The following is an 18,406-nucleotide window of genomic DNA, read 5'->3' on the forward strand; positions in this document are numbered from 1 at the left end:
AAATTTTCCAAATTTTTAAATTGTGCTTCCTTTTTAAAAAAAAAATATTTTATTTATTTATTTGAGAGAGCATGTAAGAGAGTGAGCAGCAGTGGAGGTGGGGGGCAAAGAGAGAGGGAGACCAGAATCCCCACTGAGCAGGGGGCCCAATGTGGAGCTCAGTGCGGGGCTCAATCCCAGGACCTGAGCAGAAGGCAGACACTTAATGGATTGAGCCACCCAGGTGCCCCTGTGCTTCCTTTGTGATTAGCGTTTTCACCTTTAAATCATTTCTCTCTTCTTACATTTTACTATAAACATTCAAGAGAAACCAGGCCACTTTTTCAGCACTTTGCTTAGAAATTTTTTTAGCCAAATGTCCAATTTCACCGCTCAAAAGTATTACCTTATATGAAACACTGGGACATAAACACAATCCCGCCAAACTTTTTGCTATTTTTTTAGCATGGGTGGCTTTCCTCCAATTTCCATTGTTCCTCATTCATCATCGGAATGATCTTCAATGTCCATATTTCTACCAACATTCTCTTCACTGTATTCCCAAACTGTTTTCTAAGGAGATTGATTTCTGCAGCTCTTCTCTTTCTTGGTCCTCATGTAACCAGGGCACAGGGATGCAAGAGCACCTGGCTCTGGGGGTCCCAGACAGACCAGGTTTGGCCATGCGCTGCTGACAAAATCCAGAGGCAGAGAGGGGATTGGTGGTGAAAAAAGAAAGGAATTTATTTCAGTGAGGGCATCAGTGGGAAGACAGCAGACTAGTGTCTCAAAGACAACCATGGAAGTGCTAAAAATAATTCTAGGTTTATACAGGGAAAACGTGGGGAAAAGGTCAGTAGGTACATGAAGATACAGTCATTGTCTTGGAATCAGTCACATGGGGTCTTGCAGGCTCAGGGCAATCCTTATTGCTTAAGAGGGTAGTTTAATTCCCATCATGGGATGCTTTGCCCACAGGGTACTTTGCGTGAGTTGAGATAAGCCAAAAAGAAGAACTTCATCAATTAGAAAGTACAGACTGAGGTAAAAAAAATGGAGATAGCTAAAGTCCTCTTTCAAATATGAGAATTGCTCTTAACCATTCATTCTCAGCAAAGTAGTTTTTTTCTAGCTCATACCTCTGAACTCTTCCAGCTTCTACCCATTACACAGTTCCAAAACTGCTTCCATTCATTCAGGCGTTTGTTAGAGAAGCACCCCACTCTCAGTGCCAGTTTTCTCTCTTAGCCCGTTTAGGCTGCTATAACTAAACCACCACACACTGGGAAGCTTATAAACAACAGAATTTTATTTCTCACAGTTCTTGAGGATAGAAGTCCAAGATCAAGGTACTAGCAAGGTACTTGTGTTCTCTGGTGAGGGCCTTTTTCCTGGTTCATAGTTTGCGCCTTCTTTCTTTGTCTTCGCATGGTAGGAAGGGCTAAGGATCTCTCTAGAGCCTCTTATAAAGGGCACACATCCCATTCTTGAGGGCTCTACCTCTGTGACTTTAGCACCTCCTAAAAGCCCCACCTACTAATACCTGCACCTTTGAGGTTTAAGATTTCAACATATGAACTGGTTGAGGGGTACACATTCGGACCATAGCATACTGCTTGAGCAGCATCCCATATGTTTTGGTATGTTGTATTTGCTTTTCATTCGTCTCAAATTATTTTTAAATTTTCATTGTGATTTTTTTTCTTTGACCCATTGTTTATTTAGTAGCCTCTTATTTAATATCCACATATTTGTGAATTTCTCAAACTTATATTATCTTATTGATTTCTAAACTTACTCCACTAAGGTCAGAGTATGTAGTTTGTGTAATTTCATGTTATTTTAACTTTATTTGAAGTTTTTGTTGCGGCCTAGCTTATTGTCTTGGAGAAAGTGCCGTATGTGCTTGAGAAGAATTTGTGTGATTCTTGGGTTGGTGGAATGGTCTATGGATATCTGTTAGGTATAAAACAATGGTTTTATACAATGGCTTTTTAAAACAATTGAGAGAAGAAAAAAGAAATATATATTTATACACTTTTATGATTACATAATTATTACATAATTGCTTTTACCAGTATACTTTTTTCTGTTTGGATTCAGATTACTATCTGGCGTCATTTGTTTTCAGCCTCAAGAACTTCTCTTAGCATTTTTATAAAATGGTTCTGCCAGCAATAAGTTCTATCAACTTTTGTTTATAATTTTTTTGTTTTTTGCTTTCAGTTCTGAGAGATAGTTTTGCTAGTTATTAGATTATTGGTTAACTGTTATTGTCTTTCATCATATTGAATATGTTATCCCACTGCCTTCTTTATTGAGATTATATATTTGCTGAGACATTGTCACCAAACCTTTGTTAAAATGTGATTTCCTTTTGTTGTTTGAACATACTTAAAATAGCTGCTTTGAAATCTTTGTCTGCCAAGTTCAGCATCTGGACCTTTTCAGTCAATTCCTCTTGCCTGCTTTTTTCCTGCATTTGGGTCGTACTTTACCATTTCTTTGCATATCTCACAATATTCTGTTGAAAACTAGACATTTTAGATAATATATTGAAGCATCTTTGAATACTTATTCCCCCCTATGGTTTGTTGTCATTAATACTTGGTTGTTTATTGGTTTAGTGACTTGGCTGGGCTAGTTCAGGCTAGGCTACTTCCCTCAGCTATACAGAAGGGTACGGCTTCTGTTATCACTCCCTAGAGGTCACGGTCTTTGCCTGTGGAGTCACCCTGGCCCCTCCTCTACAAAGGGATGAAAGTAGTTTTAGCAGGGTTATTTTTATAATTTCTCTTTCCTCGATATCCCTGTTAACTTCTGAATGGTCTTTTATTGGTATTAACCCAGATGTTAATCTTGATTAATTACTAGCGTGGTTGCTTTGTGTGTGGGGGGAGGGGTGAGTGTGTGTGTGTGTATGTGTGTGTGCGTGCATGCGCATGTATGTGTTCAAAAATGCTTTTAGGCATTAATTGTTTCACAGTCTGATACACTTAATGTGAGGCCCCTTTGAAAAGTGGTAGGGATCTTCTTAGTTTTTTCTCACCCTGGTTCCCTATGTAAGCTTCTGGCTGGTCTTCTGTTTTGCATGTTGACATCATTGAGCTATTAGCCTCTTTTTAATTATTCAACTCCAGAATCTCCCTTTTTTTTGTAGTAGCCTTAGACTTGAACTTCCCCAAGCTGTGTTCCAATTAAAGTCAGTCCTCTTAGGCAGAGATACAGAGCTCACTCTTCTAATGAGCTGCTGTTTCTCCTGAGAAGAAGTTTTATACCACTGTTTTAGAGCTGGAAGTGGGAACATGGCACATTGCTCTCAGAGTGACAGTCCAGCTCTGTGAGTAAGGTGCTTGGCAGAAGTCATAGTCCCTGGCATTCTGAACTTGCCTCTCCCAGTGCAAACTCTGTCCTATAAGCAGGCTGCAGTGAGGGCAATTGAGACCCAATAACTGCAATTTCCCATGCCTGGTTATAGGGTCTGGGTAGAGGAAGAGAGCTCCAGCCCTCTTATTTGTGCTCATTTATAATAGAGTTCCTGCAATACAGATCTGGGGGAGGAGGATGAAAAGTGCTGGCAGCTTGCCCCTTCTGGAAATGCCTACTCTAGAAGCTGAGAATAGAGGGAGCCCCATCTTCTTGGTCACACCCCCCCCCAAAGTAGCACTCACACTGAGCTGGGAGTGGTTGGTGAGCAGATGAGGGTTCAACTATCATGGGTGTTTACTGTCTTACTGAGACTTAGTAGATTCCTGGAATAGAAGTGTCTCCATTTTCTTTTTACCCTTTGGGCAATTTCCTGAGACTTTACATGTTTGTGTTTTATAATTTATCAGTTACGGTTGTTTTACTCGGGGGAGGGTCCATGGAATTCCTCATACCACCATTCTAGAAGTGCTGCTCTTCTGTCCTAGATTATTAAAATTGATAGTGCTAAAGATTTTCTATTTAATCCTCATTTTCTGGGACATCTAGAAAATTACAAATAGGGGTGCCTGGGTGGCTCAGTTGGTTAAGTGTCTGCCTTTGGCTCAGGTTATGATCCCAGGGTCCTGGGATTGAGTCCCACATTGGGCTCTCTGCTCAGCAGAGAGCCTGCTTCCTCTTTCTCTCTCTGCCTGCCTCTCTGCCTACTTGTGATCTCTGTCTGTCAAATAAATAAATAAAATCTTTAAAAAAAAAGAAATACAAATAGAGGTTAATATTTGTATATAAATTGTAAGTGTTCAGCTTAAATGTAATTTTTCTATCATTTTTAACTGCTTTTAATGCATATGATACATTATTTTAATTTGCTTTAAGTTTTGTCTGGTTGAGACTAATTTTCTTTGCATTATTGCCAAATAGACCGAGTTACTGAATCGTGCCCTCGAGCAGATCCATAAATGTAGAGAAATCTGGAATCTCCTGAAAGAAACAGGTACAGTGGGAACTGGGAGTTTGGTAATACAGTTAAAAAAGGCATTTCCAATCTGAATAACTCAGTCTTTATCACCAGAAATTTGTGCCACTTCAGTATTTGATAACCAGTCAAATGATTGTTTGAAGACTGTATGACTGTACTTTGACTCTCTGACACACTGCTTGGAGTAAGAATATTTTTTACTTTGTTTTTTTATGGAAGCATAGTATTGAGTATAAAAATAGGATCATTATTGTTCAATATGACATTATTGCCCTTAGGTCACTAGATTTCATGTCTAATTTAATCAAGCTCTAATTCTGAGTAAATGTAGGCTACAGAGCCTTCCAAACCATAATCATATCAGATACTGTTAACTTTTTATTACAAAATAGTCAAAATAGTAATTAACCTTTTAAAGTTATATAGTAACTTGCTACTGTTTCTTCATTAAGGATGGTATTGGCTTTTAGGTGTAGGCATTTTTTTTTATGTTTTGTCCATCTGTTCCTATTTCAGAATTTTAAAGAATCAATATTGAATTACATGCCTTTTCAGCTTCTGTAGAGATAACCTTATGGTTTTTCTCTTTTGAAGTATTAACATATTGAAGTGTAAAGTAATAGATTTCCAAAATTAAGTCATCATTGCATTTATGAATAAACCCTATTTGATCGTAGTGTGTTATTATAATTATTGATGAATTTGGTTTCCTAAAATTTAGAAGTTATTGGTTTGTTTTTTTCCTTTTGTTTATATGTGATATCTTTGGTGGATTTTGGTATTGAACTGTAGGACTTGGAAGAACATAAACATAAAATTGAATTCACCTTTCTCAATCTATGATAGCCATTTAAAGGAATAAAGACAAAAAGAAAGGATGGAAAATACCTAAATAACATTTATAGAAGATTTAAAAGAAATACGTACTATAGCCTGAAAATAGAAAATCCATCTTCTATTTATGTGTCCTTTGAACATTTACAAAATTGTTCACAAAGAAAACCTGAATAAATTCCAAGACACAGAAATAAAGCAATGTTATCTATCACAATGCAATAAAACAAGGAATTGATGGAATCAAGACAAAACTCTTGACCTCTTGGACATTTTAAAACACAGAAACTACAAAATACCTAGAAAATAATGATCTTGAAAATACTTTATAACAGAATCTAAAGTGCTAAAGCAGTTCTCAGAGCAAAATTCATAGCTTCAATGACTTATTTGAAAAGTATGTCAGTGGCACTTGGGTGGCTCAGTGTGTTAAAGCCTGTACCTTCGGCTCAGGTCATGATCCCAGGGTCCTGGTATCGAGCCCCGCGTCGGGCTCTCTGCTTGGCAGGGAGCCTGCTGCCTCCCCTCTCTCTGCCTGCCTCTGCCTACTTGTGATCTCTATCAAATAAATAAAATCTTTTAAAAAAAAATAAAAAGTATGTCAAAATGCTGTCCACTAAAAAATCAGTTTCTTCATTCTAGGAACATAGCTGGACTATATATATATATATATATATCTATATATCTACATATCTATATATCTACATATCTATCTATATATATGTATATATGTATATGTATATATTTCTATATCTGTATCTCTATGTCATTACAGAATTGAAAATTAAAACACTGTGATACTACTACATATGTATTAGAATCACAAAAATCTAAAACACTGATACCACCAAATGCTGGCAAGTATGTGGAGCAATAGAAAACTCTTATTCATTGCTGGCAGGAACACCTGCCAGTGGTATAGACACTTGGAAGACAATTTAGTATTTGCTTGTAAAACTCTCACTATACATTCCAGCAACTGTACTTTTTGGTATTTACTCAAATAAATTGGAAACTTATGTCCATGCAAAGACCTGCATGTGGGTGTTTATAGAAGCTTTATTCATTGCTTAAACTTGGAATCAGTCAAGATATTCTTCAGTAGGTGAATGGATAAATAATCTGTGGTATGTCTAACAATGAAATCTTAATCAGAGATAAGAAATGAGATACTAAGCCATGAAAAGTCATGGGAGAATCTTTTTTTAAAGATTTATTTATTTATTTGAGACCCAGAAGGAGAGTAGAGGGAGGGGCCGAGGGAGAGAGAGAATCCTGAAGCAGACTCCCCACTGAACATGAAGCCCAAAGTGAGGCTGGATCTAGGGCCCCAAAATCATGACCTGAGCAGAAATCAAGAGTCAGCCGCTTAACTCGCTGAGCCACCAAGGCGCGCTTGGGGGAATCTTAAATGCATATTATTTTAAATATATTTTATATATAATATAAAAATTTTTATGTATTTATATATGTATACATATATATTAATATATAATATAAAATTAATTTGTTTTTAATAATTTTATATATATTATATAATTTCCTTCATCAATCTGAAAAGGCTACATACCACATGATTCTGACTATATGATATTCCAGAAAAGTCAAAACTGTGGAGAAAATAGAAGGATCACTGGTTGGCAGAGGTTAGTTGGGGAGGAAAGGATGAATAGACAGAACATAGAGAATTTTTAGGGCAGTGAAACTGTTCTGTGATAACTACAGCAGTAGATACCTGTCATTATACATTTGTCAAAACCCATAAAACATACATCATCAGGAGTGAACCCTAATAAAAGTATGGACTTTGGGTGAAAATGATGTGCAGTTTCATTGATTAGAACAAATATAGCACTATGGCACAGAATGTTCAGTAGTGGGGTATGTTCTTTGAGGGGTGTGGATTTGGTATATGTGGGAACTTTGTACTCTCCACCCAATTTTGCTGTGAACCTAAAACTGCTTTAAAAGAATGCCTGTTATCAAAAGGACAAGAGATAAAAGTGCTAAAGAGAATGTGGAGAAAAGAGAACCCTTGTGCACATTGGTGGGAATGTATAATTGATACAGCCACTATGGAAAACAGTTATGGAGGTTCCTCAAAAAATTAAAAACAGAATGATCTAGAAATTTTACTTCTGGGTATATATCCAAAGGAAATGAAATCACTAACTCAAAGAGATATCTGCACCCCCATATTGATTACAACATTATTCACAATTGGCAAGACAAGGAAGTAATCTAAGTGCCCATGAAAAGAGGAGTGGATGGGGGCACCTGGGTGGCTCAGTGGGTTAAAGCCTCTGCCTTCGGCCCAGGTCATGATCCCAGGGTCCTGGGATCGAGCCCCACATCCAGCTCTCTGCTCAGCGGGGAGCCTGCTTCCCTCTCTCTAACTCTCTCTGCCTGGCTCTCTGCCTACTTGTGATCTCTGTCTGTCAAATAAATAAATAAAATCTTTAAAAAAAAAAAAGAAAAGTAAAGAGGAGTGGATGAAGAAAATGTGATATATGTGTGCATCAGTATGTACATACAGTGAAACATTCAGCCTTAGAAAAGAAGGAAATCTATGAATCTGATGGAAGTTGGAGGGGGTGACGAACCATGAGAGACTGTGGACTCTAAAAAACAACCTGAGGGTTTTGAAGGGGTTGTGGGTGGGAGGTTGGGTGAGCCTGGTGGTGGGTATTATGGAGGGCACGTATTGCATGGAGCACTGGGTGTGGTGCATAAACAATGAGTTCTGGTACACTGAAAAGAAATGTAAAAAAATAAAATGTAAAAAAAAAAAAAAGAGAGAAGGAAATCCTGCCACTTACAATGACATGAATGAACCTAGAGGGCATTATGCTAAATAAAATAAGTCAGAGAGGGGCGCCTGGGTGGCTCAGTGGGTTAAAGCCTCTGCTCAGCAGGGAGCCTGCTTTCCTTCCTCTCTCTCTGCCTGCCTCTCTGCCTACTTGTGATTTCTGTCAAATAAATTAAAAAAAAAAGAAAGAAATAAGTCAGAGAACTGTTTTTGAACAATTGTTTTTATTTCATTATTTCAGTTTTCTTCCTTGGGGTCTTTGTATACTTTGGATTTCCTTTGCTTGTCTTCTAACTGTATCATTTTCTCTCTTTTGAAGTTTTAATTTCCATTTTTATTTTTTAAACCCATGTCAAACATTTTATTTAAGCCATTAATTAATAAAGGAACCACTGACATGTTAACAGGTGGTTCAGAGGAGAATTAAAACACACACAAACTGAGGGTTTTAGAGGGGAGGGGTGCCGGGGGATGGGTGAGCCTGGTGATGTTTATTAAGGAGGGCTCGAATTGCATGGAGCACTGGGTGTTATATGTAAACAATGAATCTTGGACCACTACATCAAAAACTAATGATGTACTATATGCTGAATAGCATAACACAATAAGGGGCGCCTGGGTGGCTCAGTGGGTCAAAGCCTCTGCCTTCGGCTCAGGTCATGATCCCAGGGTCCTGAGATCCAGCCCCCCCCCCCCCCCCAATCGGGCTCTCTGCTCAGCAGGGAGCCTGCTTCCCCACCTCTCTCTGCCTGCCTCTCTGCCTACTTGTGATCTCTGTCTGTCAAATAAATAAAATCTTTAACAAAAAACAAAAAACATAACAATAAAAAAATTTTTTTAAAAGACAAAGACAATTAGGAAGTGAATTTCCAAGTATATGCAGAATTGAATTGTATTTGTGTTCTGTTATCTTTTGCCATTCCAAAGCTAGGATACCAGAGCCATGAAACTCTCTCTACCACATTTCACCTGTAGCACCTCTTTTCTCAAGGTCCCTGAAATTTACTGAGGGTTCCTGACCTCTTGGAAAGTGAACTCCCTACCACATTTATACTGGGACCATATAAAAAAGGTACCAGGATAATTCCCTGAGGGGATTTTGTAGGCATGTGCTCCATAAGGATGAGGTAAGATCAACGTTACACCTTAAGATTATCTTACCATAACTGATTAATGGCTGTCATTGGCCATGCCTTGTTTGCACAGTCAATTTGTCCATTTATATCTTGGTTTTAAAAAAAAGGACAACGTGGGTGCCTGGGTGGCTCACTGGGTTAAGCCTCTGCCTTCGGCTCAGGTCATGATCTCAGGAGTCCTGGGATCGAGTCCCGCATCGGGCTCTCTGCTCAGCGGGGAGTCTGCTTCCTTCTCCCTCTGCCTTCCTCTCTGCCAACTTGTGATCTTGATCTCTCTCTCTCTCTCTCTCTGTCAAAATAAATAAATAAATAAAATCTTTTTTAAAAAATTAAAAAAATAAAAAGAGTCTAAAAAAAGGACAACGGAATTGATTTTTATGTTTTGATGCTGTGGTATATAAGATTAAATGGAGTAGTGGATCATGAGTACATCTATTATTTTTTTAATTTTTTATTTTAATTCCAGGTAGTTTCAGATGTACAATATAGTAATTCAGCAGTTCCATACGTCACTCTGTTTTCATCATGACATGTGCACTCTTTAATCACCATCACCTATTTAACCCTTCACCCCACTGCCCTCCCCTCTCGTAACCATCAGATTGTTCTCTATAATTGAGTCTGTTTCTTGCTATATCTCTTATTTTTCCCTTTTCTTGTGTGTTTTGTTTCTTAAATTCCACATATGAGTGAAATCATATGGTACTTATCTTTCTAATTGTGTTATATAAAGAACTGGAGTATTTAAACGTAAACCTAGTCTCCTGTCAAGTCTCTGTAACCATGATTAAAAAAACCGTAAAAACATACAAACTATTATTTAAAATGTGAAAAAAGGACAAATTCTTTTACAACCAATGCACATAACTATATTGCTGTGGAAAGTAGGGAGACTTAATAAAAGTTTCTGAATTCAGAAGGAGGGGTAAGATGAGGAGGTGAATGAGAACCATATTATTTTAATATATTTTAATTTTAGTTTACAGAAGCAGTGTCTACTAAATTGTTTTGAGTTACGAATAATTTACAAAGAGGATTTTCTCATATATTCAGAAAATAGAACATTAAAACAACGTGAACAATATTCCAAATACATAACCATAGTAAAATTTCCTTTATCAATTTATTCAGTCCTGTGTAGTTGATGTTCTGCTGGATCTTGGGTCAGTAGTCTGCTTTTATAAAACTGTAAGCTTTTAGGTTAGAAGAAAACCTGGAAATCCTCATTAAGTGCACTGGTATGGTTTCAAGGTTGTCTGGTGTCAACTCAGAAACCGGTAATCAAGATTCTCTTCTGACAGGTCAACAGTTTGAAGAACCTGATATAGTCCTTTTCTGTGGGGCTCTGAGACTGTCTTTCTTTGTTAAATACACAAACTCTTGCCTGTCACTTAAAGCAGAGTCTTCAGGCAAACATCAGAGTAAAACAAACTGTCTATACATTATAGAGATTTAATAACTATGGTTAATTTAGTAAGGTAACCAATAATACCAGAGTGGAAGGAAGGTAAAATTCTTTTTTGGGGTACAGTATATAATTAAGTCATAACAGTTTTTAACTGCGGTTATATATGCAAAAAACATAAAATTTGCCATTTTAGCCATTTTATGTGTACAGTTCAGTGGCATTAATTACATTCACAATGTTGTGAAACTTCCACTACTACCTATTTCCCAAAACTTTTTCATCACCTCTAACAAACTCTGTACCCATTAAGAAATAACTCTGTATCCCCCTTTCTCCCAGCCCCTGGTAACTTCTCATGGTACTGTCTAGATATAAGTGGAATCATAATATTTTTCCTTTTGTAACTTGCTTATTTCACTTAGTATAATGTTTTTAAGGCTCACCCACATTGTGATAAATCAGTACTTGCATTCTTTTTTATGCCTGAAAATATTCCATTATATGGATATACCACATTTTATCTATTCGTCTGGTGATCAATACTTGGGTGGTTTTCACCTTTGGCTACTGTGAATAATGCTGGTGTGAACATCAGTGCACAAGTATCTGCTTCAGTCCCTGTGTTCAATGTTTTGGGTCTATATCTAGAAGTGGAATTGCTGGGTTATAGGATAATACAATGTTTAACTTTTTGCAGAACTGCCAAACTTCCACAGCAGCCTCACCATTCTCCATTCCCACAAGCACTGAATGAGTGTTCTAATTTCTTTTTTTTTTAAAGATTTTATTTATTTATTTGACAGAGGGAGATCACAAGTAGACAGAGAGGCAGGCGGAGAGAGAGAGAGAGAGGGAAGCAGGCTCCCTGCCGAGCAGAGAGCCCGATGCGGGACTGGATCCCAGGACCCTGAGATCATGACCTGAGCCGAAGGCAGCGGCTTAACCCACTGAGCCACCCAGGCGCCCCTGTGTTCTAATTTTTTTACTTCCTTGCCACCACTTTATTATTACGTCTTTTGGATTATAGCCATTCTGTTGAATATGAAGTGCTCATTGTTGTTTTCTTTGCATTTCTTTAATGAGTAATGATGTGGGATGACTTTTCATGTGTTTATTGGCCATTTATATATCTTTTTTGGAAAACAAACACTTGTCTGCCACATCCTTTGCCCACTTATTTGGGTTGTCTTTTCATTGTTGCTTTGTATTAAACCTAAAAAAGAAAAACCTGAAGTTCTCGCCTCCTCCTGTATCTTCTTTTTCCCTGTGTGTCGTCTTTACCTTCACAGTGAACACTTCACTTCTGATATTTCTGGTTACCAAATGGATGGAGGTTTTCCCTCCACAACAAGTAGTTTTCTGTAACATCAGCTGGGTGTTCTACAGTTCAACTCAGTTCTGACACTATCTACCCAGAGATAGCCTTGGGTCCCAGTTTATGGGCATAGTCCCACAAGACTGACCCCCACCCCCAGCCATTTCAGACACCAGTCATAGGCTCAGGTTGGCTTGTGACCAACCAGCTATACATTGGAATTCCCAATAACACTCACCTTGGGTTTGATTAACATAAGTGATTTTTGCCTATTGATCTTGTACCCTGCCATTTGCCCTTTTTCTTTCTTGTGGATTCATTGGGATCTTCTATACATATATAGGATCATGTCATCTGTGAACAGTGATAATTTTGCTTCTTCCTTTCTAATGTGGATGCCTTTTATTTCTTTTGTCCTTTGTTTTTCTTTTCCTAATTTCTCTCACTAGAACATCCGCTATGGTGTTGAATAGCAGCAGTGAAAGCAGGCATTCTTTTGTTGTTTCTAATCCTAAGGAGAAAGCCTCAGTCTTTCCCAATTGACAGTGATACCTGTAAGTTTTCGTAAATGTTCTCTATTAGGCGGATCATTTTCCCATATATTCCTAGTTTTTTTTTTTTAAATTTTTTTTTTTTAATTTATTTGACAGAGAACACAAGTAGGCAGAGAGGCAGGCAGAGAGAGAGGAAGGGAAGCAGGCTCCCTGCTGAGCAGAGAGCCCGATGCGGGGCTCGATCCCAGGACCCTGGGATCATGACCTGAGCCGAAAGCAGAGGCTTTACCCACTGAGCCACCCAGGCGCCCCCCATATATTCCTAGTTTTATGAATAGTTTATTTTCTTTATCATGAAAAGATTCTGAATTTTTTATTTCATTGATTCAGTTTTTTTTTCTACTATTTGTTTCATATTTATCTGTTCTTTATTATTTCCTTCTTTCTGGTAGGTTTGGTTTTAGCTTGCTCTTCTAGTTACTCATGAGACTTAAAGTTAGTTTGTTCCTTTAAATCTTACTTTTTTTGTAAACTTTTTAAAAAGATTTTATTTATTTGACAGAGAGATAGAGCACAAGTAGGCAGAGCAGCAGGCAGAGGGAGAGGGAGAAGCAGACTCTCCACCAAGCAGGGAGCCCGATGCATGGCTCAATCCCAGAACCCTGGGACCATGACCTGAGCTGAAAGCAGATGCTTAACTGACTGAGCCAGCCAGGTGCCCATAAATCTTATTTTAAATGTAGAGCTTTACAGCTATAGATTTCCCTCTGAATACTGCCTTCCCTGTATCCCCTAAGGTTTGGTATGTTGTATCTTTGTTATCATTCATTTCTATGTATTTTCTAATTTCTCTTATAATTTTTTTCTTTGGCCTATTGACTACTTAAGAGTATGTTTTTTAATATGCACCTATTTATGAATTTTCCACTTTTACAGATCTCTAGCTTTGTTCTGTTATGGTCAGAGAATATACTTCATATGATTTCAGTCTTATGAAATTTACTGAGACTTGCTTGTAGCTGTGTTCTATACTGCAGAATATTCCATGAGCACTTGAGGAGAATGTGATTTGTGCTGCTGTTGGATGGAGTATTTTCTATATGCCTGTTAGGCCTACTTGATTTATAGTGTTGTTCACATCTTTCTTTGTTGATCCTCTATCTTGATATTCTGTCCATTTCTGAAAAAAAATTATGAGTTATGATTAGTGTTTCTCTTGAAGTTTTACTCTCAAGATAGTAATCTTCAGGAACTGCTCATGAGGTATACAATTTCTGAAAATCTTATGTTAACAGTGTTTTACTTTTAAAAATATAAGGGAGGCTAAGCATCTCTTCTGATTTTGCAGCTCTTCTCATGCAACTCTTAAACAATAGTAACCCATCAAATGAACCTAATTTTCACATTTCTCTCTTTATGAGGAGAAAGAATTAATTTTTGCATTTCCCCAGCATCCCTTTTAGAAATCTCAAAGATAGTTTTAGGTTTAAAAGATATCCTGAAAACTTTATAAAAACTTTGTATCTTTTATAACAGGATGTGACTTTTTGGAAAACAAAATCAAGAGTTGTTAGAGATTGTTTGGGTACTTGATTAAGATAGGATTATGGATGCCTCAGAAACAACACTTGATTACCTATATAAGCAAAATGACATCGAAATATTTTAAAAAGAAGCGTAGGAAGTAACACGGTTTTGAAGAACTTTAGCTCTTTGATAAATGAGGAAACTGTACTTTGCCGTTAAATGATCAAGAATAAAGACATAATAAACACAACATAAAGATCAGAAAATTATTCTAGTAAAACACAGAATCTGCTATCTAGGCAGATTACATAGAAAATAAAGAATAACCTTTCTTATTGTAAGTGAAGGCATTAATCAGTAAACCAAGCAAGCCCATCAAAATCAAGATAATTTTGCTACATTTAAATACATTACAGAGCTTTATCTCAGACACAGATTTAAACCAGGTCAAATAAAATATACTTTCCAAATCAGCCCTTCATTTTATGCTCTTTATATTCTGAAACAAACTGACAATCTTTTTAGTGATCTGCCAGGTCAAAACTATTTTCATAATACTAAGACATGTCGCTTTCCAGAAGCTATGTGATACGTGATATAGTAATAGATCAAATACAGAAGCTTATATGAGAATCTAGATATTTCTATTAAGTCAGAATAAAGAGTTTTTAGAAATTTTCTACAGTCTTCTCATTGATTTTTTAAATATAATTTTTTTGAAAATTGACATTAGCATTCAATGATTTTGTCTCAAATAAGTTTAGTTAGTGAATATATATAAATTTTCTGTTCTGACTTCTAATATGGCAGTTACTGATAGATAAAACATGCATTTGAAAAGTCTTTGTTGGGGGGGCGCCAGGGTGCCCTCAACTCAGGTCATGATCTTGTTGGGGTCCAGCCATGTGGTGGGCTCCCTGCTCAGCAGGGAGTCTGCTGCTGCTTCTTCCTCTGTCCCTCCCCCCCACCAACTTGTGCACACATGTGCTCTCTCTCTCAAATAAAATCTTTTTTTTTTTTAAGAACTTCTCAAAATTTCTTTGGAAATTCTTAATTTTTTCAGAGTGCAAAGGGGTCCTGAGAACAGAAGTTGGAGAATCATTGCTTTAGGAATAAACTGCATTTTCCTTTAAAAACAAAAACACATATTCATTTGTTACTATTGCTCATAATATAATGTCAGCTGCTTATTTTAATTGTTACTTTTAACCAAAATAATTTTTATTTCAGAAAGAAAATTTGGAAGTGTACAGTTGAGAATCATCTCTTATAAGCATTATAACAAATTAGCAGAATTCCTAAGCATACATGGCGTAGCTGTCTGTGGCGACACCTGTCCTATTAAAAAGGAAAAATGAACAAACATATTCAGTAACATGACCCAAAGGTATCCCCTCTCTACAGCATATAAAAATAAGAAGCAATAGTATAAGACTTAAATCTATGCTTTGTAATCAATATTTAAGTATTTGATTTTAATTAAAATTTATCTTTTAATCCAGTAATTATTAATTGACTCAATTTAATAGTAGTCCAGCATTTTAAGTTAACTAAATGTCTTGGCAACTATCTTAAACCTAACATACTACAGCACATAGTTACAGCTAAAATTAAGTTTGTCAGAACAGTGATTCAATGTTAGTTGAATACACTTTATAGTTTTTTTATTATTTTTTTTTTTTTTTTTTTAAAGATTTTATTTATTTATTTGACAGAGAGAGATCACAAGCAGGCAGAGAGGCAGGCATAGAGAGAGGAGGAAGCAGGCTCCCTGCCGAGCAGAGAGCCCGATGCGGGACTCGATCCCAGGACCCTGAGATCACGACCCGAGCCGAAGGCAGCGGCCCAACCCACTGAGCCACCCAGGCGCCCTTTTTTTTTTTAATTTTATTTATTTATTTGACAGAGATCACAAGTAGGCAGAGAGGCAGGCAGAGAGAGAGGAGGAAGAAGGCTCCCTGCTGAGTAGAGAGCCTGGTGCGGGGCTCAATCCCAGGACCCTGAGATCATGACCTGAGCTGAAGGCAGAGGCTTTAACCCATTGAGCCACCGAGGCGCCCCCACTTTATGTTTTTTATAATGTTAAGTGTTATATATAAGAACTATATAATATTAATAAACCTGCATACATTTAGGAAAAAGAGACCCAAGTAAAATTAAATGTATGCTTGTTCTATACTATATACAAATAAACCACAAAAAAGACTTAGCTCTTTTAGACCAAAATTCTTAATCTCGCTTGCCAAAGATTTACCTTAACTTTGGAATTTTAAAATGTTTCTGAGTTGACAGAATGTTTTTATAAGAACACTCTGGTTTAGCACATCTAAAATATTAGTTTAATGTTCTTTTGTGAGAATTTTAAGAATATTTTATGTAAGTGCTTAGTTATGTCTATAAAGCTGAACAGTGCTGCTTTAACAAGAAGACTTTGTCATCTAATTTGTGGAGACCAGCCAGAGATGGGAAAACATTTCACACTCACATGAAGTGAGGTCAAGGCCTTTCTTGATTATTGACACATAGACACAGACATAAGGAGCTTATGGATTCCGAGCTACAACTACATCTACAGATCAAGAGTAAACACAGAAACTCACCAGTCTAGATAGATATTAGAGTGCCATTTTCCCTCCCAGCAGGTGTGAAATAATTGTTTAATCTGAGCTTGAAATGGGCACAGAGAATCACAAAAAAGACTAACAAATTGTCTGTTGTTTCTTACCCAGAAACATTATCCATTAAATCCATTTACTCAGCAAATGGTCAAATCATATTCCCATTCATTGCTGGTACCAGGGTGGGGAATGACTTTGGCTATGCACAAACCAGAAAGAAAATGAAACATAAACTCAATAGAAAAAAAAATACTCGTCAAAGTTTTGTTGGCACTTGAAATTAAATCTGGGAGCCAAGAGAAGATGAGTTTAAGTAGTCCATAAGTTTTACTTTACCAGCAATGCAATTTACCTTGTTTGGTATGCATTAGGCATTTTGGTCGATAATTTTTTAAAGATACAATCATGACTATCATACAAATATAAAATGAACATGTGTTAAAAATTTTACTTAACTCATTAACTGGTGAGAGAGCCTGAGGATTTTAGAACCAGTTTCAATTTTCATCTCATTTTGCTTTTCTCTTATTTTCTATGTTCTTAACTGCTTATTCAGCAAATGTCTCTTCTCTCTTTTGTGGCTTTCAATTTTACCTTTATTTCTCTGATGGTTTTATTTTTTCTTCTCATTTCCTTCCTTTATTTTTATAATGGCTCATATTTCATTTTCTTTGTCTACCAGCCATTCTTGAGCTCTTAAATCCCTGCTTTATATTCTTATTTTACAGACATGATTCCTTAATTAATATTTTGAAATTCAGGTTCACATACTTGATCACAGTTTTATTCTGCTGTATGACAGTAGGTTTCTGGTAAGAATTCTCCTACCATTCTTTTTTCCTATTCCTCTCATTTCATTTTCAAGTAGTATCTTACACGGTTATTTCTTACATCTTTTTTCAAGTTTATTTTGTTGTAGTAACAACACTTAACATGAGATCTATCCTCACAACAAAATATTAAGTGTATAGTATAGTATGGTTTACCATAGGAACCAGGCTGTACACCAGATCTATAGAATGTATTCATCTTGTTTAGCTGTAACTTTTTTGTTTAATTTTTTATTTTTTAATTACTTTTCAGTGTACTAGAATTCATTGTTTATGCACCACACCCAGTGCTCCATGCAATACGTGCCCTCCACAATACCCACCACCAGGCTGACCCAACTTCCCACCCCCAGCCCCTTCAAAACCCTCAGATTTAAAAAAAAAAAAACAAAAACCTCAGATTGTTTTTCAGAGTCCATAGTCTCTCATGGTTCATCTCCCCCTCCAGTTTCCCTCAACTCCCTTCTCCTCTCCATCTCCCCATGTCCTCCCTGTTATTTCTTATGCTCCACTAATAAGTGAAACCATATGATAATTGACTCTCTCTGCTTGACTTATTTCACTCAGCATAATCTCTTCCAGTCCCGTCCATGTTGATACAAAAGTTGGGTATTCATCCTTTCTGATGGAGGCATAATACTCCATAGTGTATATGGACCACATCTTCCTTATCCATTTGTCCGTTGAAGGCATCTTGGTTCTTTCCACAGTTCAGCGACTGTGGCCATTGCTGCTATGAACATTGGGGTACAAATAGCCCTTCTTTTCACAACATCTGTATCTTTGGGGTAAATACCCAGTAGTGCAATTGCAGGGTGATAGGGAAGCTCTATTTTTAATTTCTTAAGGAATCTCCACACTGTTCTTCCAAGTGGCTGCACCACCTTGCATTCCCACCAACAGTGGAAGAGGGTTCCCCTTTCTCCACATCCTCTCCAACACACATTGTTTCCTGTCTTATTAATTTTGGCCATTCTAACTGGTGTAAGGTGGTATCTCAATGTGGTTTTAATTTGAATCTCCCTGAAGGCTAGTGATGATGAACATTTTT

The 18,406-nt window shown here is 37.0% G+C and overlaps 1 protein-coding gene across 1 annotated transcript in view; it reads left to right on the top strand.

The window, feature by feature from the left end:
- LOC111161001 (testis expressed 11) overlaps positions 1-18,406 on the top strand; it is a 273,790-nt gene that overhangs the window by 196,360 nt on the left and 59,024 nt on the right. Inside the window, exon 23 of the mRNA XM_022524429.1 lies at positions 4,327-4,399. Within this exon, the coding sequence (XP_022380137.1) occupies positions 4,327-4,399 (73 nt within the window). The remainder of the gene's footprint in view (positions 1-4,326; positions 4,400-18,406) is intronic.

The sequence above is a fragment of the Enhydra lutris genome, unplaced genomic scaffold (genome assembly GCF_002288905.1).
Source record: "Enhydra lutris kenyoni isolate GAN:26980312 unplaced genomic scaffold, ASM228890v2 scaffoldscaffold81, whole genome shotgun sequence".
Classification (NCBI taxonomy): Eukaryota; Metazoa; Chordata; class Mammalia; order Carnivora; family Mustelidae; genus Enhydra; species Enhydra lutris.